The sequence below is a fragment of the Trichoderma gamsii genome (genome assembly GCF_001481775.2).
Source record: "Trichoderma gamsii strain T6085 chromosome Unknown Scaffold_2.2, whole genome shotgun sequence".
In the NCBI taxonomy this organism is placed as follows: Eukaryota; Fungi; Ascomycota; class Sordariomycetes; order Hypocreales; family Hypocreaceae; genus Trichoderma; species Trichoderma gamsii.
In genome coordinates this window covers 922,934-929,816 of record NW_020171339.1, presented here as the reverse complement: position 1 = coordinate 929,816, position 6,883 = coordinate 922,934, and the positions used below count along the sequence as shown (strand labels likewise).

At 45.8% G+C, this 6,883-nt stretch overlaps 1 protein-coding gene across 1 annotated transcript; it reads left to right on the top strand.

The window, feature by feature from the left end:
* Positions 1-675: 675 nt before the first annotated feature.
* Positions 676-3,371, top strand: TGAM01_v200810 (hypothetical protein; the record flags this gene model as incomplete). The annotated part of the gene is made up of 5 exons (XM_018809365.1): positions 676-1,038; positions 1,097-1,296; positions 1,365-1,698; positions 1,751-1,941; positions 2,009-3,371. 5 exons carry the CDS (start codon positions 676-678, stop codon positions 3,369-3,371), a joined length of 2,451 nt encoding a protein of 816 aa, XP_018657431.1.
* Positions 3,372-6,883: the final 3,512 nt, after the last annotated feature.

The following is a 6,883-nucleotide window of genomic DNA, read 5'->3' as shown; positions in this document are numbered from 1 at the left end:
AGTGATTCACTCAACCGGGCCGAAACAATGTAAAATAACACGAGGTTAGGTCATCGATACATGTCAGGTACATGCAGAACACACGGGGTTTAAAAAGCCATGGATGTAACTTGAGTTGTTCGCATCTCGCTGCTGCAAAGCCGTAATGCGCCAAGGAACAAGACTCGTCCGAGCTCAGATCAATTTCGTCATCCGTCTTTCTCATTCTCTATAATGGAGACACGGGATACGCTCATGATGTTTATGACTCTCTCTTTGCAGAACTCTTAATTTGAGTAGCGGTGAGTCAAGAGAAGAATAAACAATACTAATAATAGTAATAATGATAATAGTAATAGAGCGTACTGTTTTTATTCAAGAAACAATATCGAAGACATGTATTCGGCGCAGCTGAATATAGGACGCAGCAGAACAACAAAGAGATCTACCCAATTTTTAGGCCTGCAGGCTGCTTGCACTACAAGATAATTAGGCCTAGAGTTGTTAGGATAGCAGAGACCCATTTTTTGCAGGTTCTCAGTCTGCCGCTAAAATTTCCTGCGACGCGACCCAACTCTGCTAATCAACAATTTTTTATCGATAAGCACTTCCTCGTTCGAGCCGTATTTTTCGCAGTCAATCGCGGCGCCGACGAGCTCATCACCCTGTCGCTTTTTGGGGGAGCGGTCGATCGTAATGGACTCGTCACAAGATTTCAATTCCCTCCAGGAGGCGATCCAAAAGTCGCTCGTCTCGACCGTCAAGTCCGCCAATCGCATCGCATCCCAAGATCTGACTTTCCAGCGCACCATCAACCCAGATGTTGCTGAGCAGCTCGATGAGAAAACATCGCGTATTCTCGACCTTTCTACCCGGCTACTAAGCTCGGCAGCTCAAGCATGTGGCCTAAAGCCGATCAAGTTGGAAGATCCCGAAGATGTAGACATGAACTGGCGCGCGGTGGTGGATGTGGTAGATTCAATCTTGGAAAAGGCCGATCGAGCGATAGACGAGTACACAGGACTTGTCAAACAGAGAGACAATGGCGATTCAGATTCTGTAAGGTTTCTCCAAACAACATGTATGGATATGACTCTAACTTTCTTCTCCAAACAAGAACTCCAAGGCGAAACAACCCAAATCAACAGGCAAGGTTATTCGCAACGCCAACGTCAAGAAGCCGCAGCTAGACTTCGAAATCCAACCTAATAATTTCTTTGATGGGCCTTGGAAGCCTATTCTAACAGAGAAGCCGCATGCAACTGTCCCCTTGGAGGAGAGCCTGGTCACGTTTGTCCGAAATGATGGCACAACTCAGTATGCTTTCCCTGCTTTCTATTCGCCGTATTGCCATATCGAGACTAATAATCTACTTCCTCGTATAGATACAGACACCCATACGAAACAGAGATATCAAGCATGCAATATCCAGACCGAATATTCCAGATCCAAGATCCGATTCAGCCCCAGCCAGATGAGACGACCTCAGCCACATGGGTTGACACCTACGAGGGCGTTCTTGCTATGCTCGAAGAGCTAAAGGAAGCTAAGGAAATCGCAGTTGATTTGGAACATCACGACTTTAGGACGTATATTGGCCTGGTCTCCTTGTTGCAGATAAGCACTCGAGAGAAGGACTGGGTTGTTGATACGCTAAAGCCGTGGCGACATAAGCTTCAGGTGCTCAACGAAGTGTTCGCGGATCCCACCATTGTCAAGGTAAATAAATGCTTTATCAAACAAATTTAGCTCATGTTGCTCACAGTTATAGGTCTTTCATGGAGCATATATGGATATGGTCTGGCTTCAGCGAGATCTTGGCCTCTATGTCAATGGCCTCTTCGACACTTTTTTCGCCAGCGATGCCTTACACTATTCGAGTCGAAGTTTGGCGTTTCTCCTATCAAAATTCGTCAACTTCAATGCTGACAAGAGATATCAACTGGCTGACTGGAGGATCAGGTATGATGCAATAGCTCATCTTCGTTTAATAATGATTTTGTTTCCCTCTTTTGCTAACACTAGCCAGGCCCCTCTCCGAGGAAATGATGTATTACGCTCGTTCAGATACCCACTACCTTCTCTACATCTATGATAAAATTCGAAACGAACTTGTTCAATCATCAGACTCTGACAAACACCTCGTCAAGCGTGTCTTGGAAAGATCACGAGAGCTGTCACTTTCACGGCATGAGAATCCTGAATGTAACGCAGAAACTGGCGAAGGGTCGAGGGGTTGGTTCAACTTTGTTTTGAAAAACTCACAACTCGGCTATAAAAGCGAGCAATTTGCTATATTTAGGGCTCTGTGGAATTGGCGAGACATTACTGCTCGCAAAGAGGATGAGAATCCCAATTTTGTGCTGGGCAACAACAATTTGACTGAAATTGTACGCGTCAACCCACCGGATGCCAAGGCCCTCCACAGCCTGCTACCGTTGAATGCATCTCTAGCTCGATCTAGGGTGAATGAGATCTGGACTCAGATGCAAGAGGAAAAAGCTCGAGGAGGCCCGAGCCTGCTACAATTTTTCTCTTCCAGAGACCCAGCAACACTACAGAGCCAGAGTGGAGTTCCGAGAGTAACCAAAACACCAAGTCAAGCTCTCAAACCCGACGCAAATGTGACAGCCGCTAAACTTGCGCGATCACAATTATTTGGCAACGTTGCCGTTAGCTCGCGGTGGGATGAGACGAAAGATTCAGCAGATGTCAAGGAAGACTACTTCCCCTTCCCTTGGCAGCGGTTCGTTGGCGATGTCGCAGATGTCGTGGTCGAAGCTGAGCCCCAGCAAGAACCTGTGGCAGCCACCCCTCCAAAAGAGGACACTACACCTGCTGCAGAAGTTGATAAAGACGAGGAATTCACGTTACGGAGAGGACAGAAGAGAAAGGCTAACGCTGTTGAGAATGACGAGTCAATATCTAGCGAAGCTGGCTCGTCTTCCGATGGCGATGAAGAGATGCAGGATGAGATTGCTAATGCCGACGCTGTCATTGAGATAGAAGATGAGGATACTCTTTCTAGGGCGGCAAAGAAAGCAAAGAAGCTAGTGAAAAAGAAGCAGCGCGAAGAGGCCCGGGCGGCTGAGGACCAGCAACGCCTAGAGCTTCGCACTAAGCGACAGGAGGAGAAACTCGCTCGCAAAGAGCAGCGGAAGAACCAACAGCAAGCGAAGAAGGAAGAGCCCACCAAGTACCAAGCTGTACCTTTTGACTACAGCAAGGCGGCCTCGGTCCTTCATGCGAAGAGAGACGAGACTAAGGAATCGGCCCAAGACGCTAAGAAGAAGGCATTTGATCCTTATGCAAAGACGGGTGATGACGAGATCAAACCCGCAAGAAAGATGCCGCCGGTTAGGGGAGAAAAGAGCGCTACATTCAAGAAATGAAGTAAGGAGTCTCATGGGGTTGTTTATAAATTTAGATTACGATAATACTTAGCTATCTATTGGAAGGAATGGAGGGAGAGAATGGCGTTGCACATAAATTGGATCATTCAGTATCTTAGGACACAGACTACCTATGTGTAGCTTTTACATTAAGAAATTACCGCAAGTTGACCAGCATTTTCAATACTGTAGTTTTAACAAAACAGGAAAAGATGGCAATTATGGAATTGCCGTTGTGAAGTCCCTCAGCGTGCTATCCAAGGAAGAAGCGCCACCTTGAAAATAGTAATACATGCAATACCAAGATTGCACGCAGTAATAATGTTGACAGAGCAGAACTATTACCACGCATCATCATCTATACCATGCCGTGGACTGAAGAGTTTCGCAGTGACTGCTATTACGTTTCCAATTTATGACCCGCGAAGAAAACTATCATTGAGTCATAGTCGCCTTTGCCCGACTGCACGAAGAGATACGGTATCCTGAACCAACGACTGCAAATGTAGCTCCATTCCGCTCAAATAGCAGGCACTGCGAATATTATTCTGCGACTATGGAATATGTTATTACATTATTGTTGACCTTCAGACTTGTTGGAGATCAGCTATCTTGGCAGTACATAGAAGATGACACAAGGGGTTGGTAGAAGTGTTGGCAGAGTTTGACTGAAGCTGTCGGCTACAGCTCCTTCCATCAGAGACGTGGATATCTCTACCATATGGTTTCATTATAAAGTTAAATAAGACATTATTAGTTGTTAATGTTAAACAGCTAACTTAGGATGATGGTTAGCTTTTATACAGCTACCATCTACTTTATTTGGGGAAAAGTTATTAAGTACCACAAATCTATTTATCCAACACCCTAACTATAATTCAATGAATAACATGTGGTCAATCCTTATAGTAATACTAATTCAGGTACCTACATGTAGTTACTATATACATTTGATACTAATGATAGTAGTAGCAGTAAGAGCAGTCATAGCAGTAGGAGCATAAAGGAGGCAGCATGGACGTTAAAGGCAGCAAAACAGAAGTCAACGCGGCCAGAACCACTAAAAGATTCGCATGATGAGGCTCTGATACAGCCACGCAAGTGGACTGCAAGCACCCGACAGAACAGAATTATGTTTGGCATCTTGTTCTAGATCAGGTGCTTTCATGGGCTCAGCGTTGATCCGACAATAGCTGTTTTACGTAACAAACCATGTAAATATCGCGTGTAGCCCATACGAGGCACATGCTGAGAGCGCTTGTAGCCTATGTGAGGCAGATGGTGAGAGCGCAAAGTAACACTTGTTGAAACAAAACGAGAGAATGGAACTAATTGTGTTTTTCTTGAGAATAAATATCCAAGTACGAGCTCGGAAGTGCGAGCAAAGATAAACTAGATGGTAGATATGGTAAAACTCTATTTAAGTGAACCTCTAAGGCCGTTCCTTCTAATAACTCTACTAACATCCGATTACTATACCAATCGATGTTAGGACCTGAATAGTTCAAAAATCACAAGTCAAGTATATATAGCACCTTATTAGGGACAGGAGCTAATTTCTTGACTAAAAATTATATGGAGAGGAAAGAAAAAGATTACAATCGCTGTTGTAAACTGCTCTCACGTATATATGGCTCCAAACGATTAAGCAGCAGCAGTAGCAGCGGTAGCAATGGCCGAGGCAATATCCGGGGTGCTAAATAACAAAAATGGAATTCTAGTTAACTTTTCCCTAAGTCAAGTACCTAGATGGCAGCTGTATAATACCTCACTAATCAGCATCCTAATCCAGCTGCTCAGTATCTGAAGTTTTCTCAGGATTTCAGAGCATATCAGGGATTCTCGGGGAATCTCAGGAAAAAGCCCTGATACCGTAACACTGGTAAGCATTGCAGATGTGTCTGCATTACAGCTTAGCCTGATCAAGCTGCGTGGCGTGACTGATCGTCCGACAACAGCCGCACAATTCTCTCTTGCTGCGCTCTTCACATATATAGTATTTACTGACCGCAGTTACTGACAGCAACATCACACTCTATATGTCAATACCTGAACTCCAGTGCGTCCTCACACAATGACAAGGTCCCAGGGAAATGGCCGCCCATGTTGGTGGCTTCGGCAGCCAAAAGCCATGGCTCAAACTCAATCCTCACAACGCAACCCATACGGCACGCCGTTCTGCAGCACATGCTGCAACGCAGCTCTCTGGTGCTTTCAATTAGAGGATGCCAATATTATCAGCCCATTCGGCAGGGTTAATTCTGCCAATTTTTTCTCGAAATGCATGTGCTGATGTAACGTCGCTGCATCGATTCCAGGAGAGGTCATGTGACACGTGAGGGGAATCGTCGTGAGGGGAAGGCATCTCGACTGCATGCCCCTTGCGCTTCTCTTCGCGCATCTGTCCATTTACATGCATCTTCTGCTTGTCGCTTGACCAGAATTTTCAACCATCCAAAATTCGATTGCACGAGTGTCGATGATGGACGAGATCGTTAGTCCGCCTAATTGGAATGCCGCGATAGGTGACGCGATAGGTGACGCGATAGGTGACGCGATAGGTGACGCAGCGGTACCGTGATACACGACCCTTCGTATGCTATCCCTTAGATCATTGATGAAATCGCAGCTTGCTAACATCTAGGCGAAGATATTCTTCGTCTCAAATTGAATATTGAGCGAGAATGCCACCATCTGAGCGCTTGGTCAACATGGCTGCTCTTCTTCAACACCTCAACACGAGTAAATGATTACTTCAATCCACTTGGATCAAATGAGAACGGCACGTCAAGGATCATCAACGAGGGCCACTGGCAGAAGATGATGGTCCAAGGTCAACAAAGGCTATGGATTCTTCGCATGACTTCCTGGGATTCGAGCATCCAGTGAATGACGAACATTTGCGATAACTCGCGTGACTTCCACGGAGCCTAGTTATGGGCGCGATTCGTTGACAGCATTGCGAAACCCAGCTTGCCGAAAGAGCTGATCGAATAAGGCCTGAATGTGCGATTGAAAGCTGCTGGGCATCGAGGGTGTTTCATTCGTGCTCGGCAAATGAAGCTAATCCGGCTTCCATGTTGAGTTGAGACATACAGGACGACTGGTTGGCTATCATTTCAGCCTCGCAGAAGATGGCATATGCTGCCTGGCAATCATCCTTATTTCCTGAACAGAGACGTCGAAATACTATAACCGCCAATTACTGAGACACTGCAGGTATATATGATCTCATGCTCTTCAGTTGATCCACTATGGGGCATCCAGGTCATCTTCCCTTATCTCGTTTAGGTCCACCAGACCATTACTGGGAATCGTTCACGAGTCCACTCTTGAAACCAGCTCGTCAGCTTTGAGTGAAGCACAAAACAAAACCCCTCCCCCGCTACCAGACTCGCCCAGCACTTTAACACCGTGTGGAGCAATTCTTTCTCTCAGATTGTGGACACCTTGGTCGATATATCACGCACAGTATAGCCCTCAGCGCTCACCAAGTCGGTGAAACCACAAAA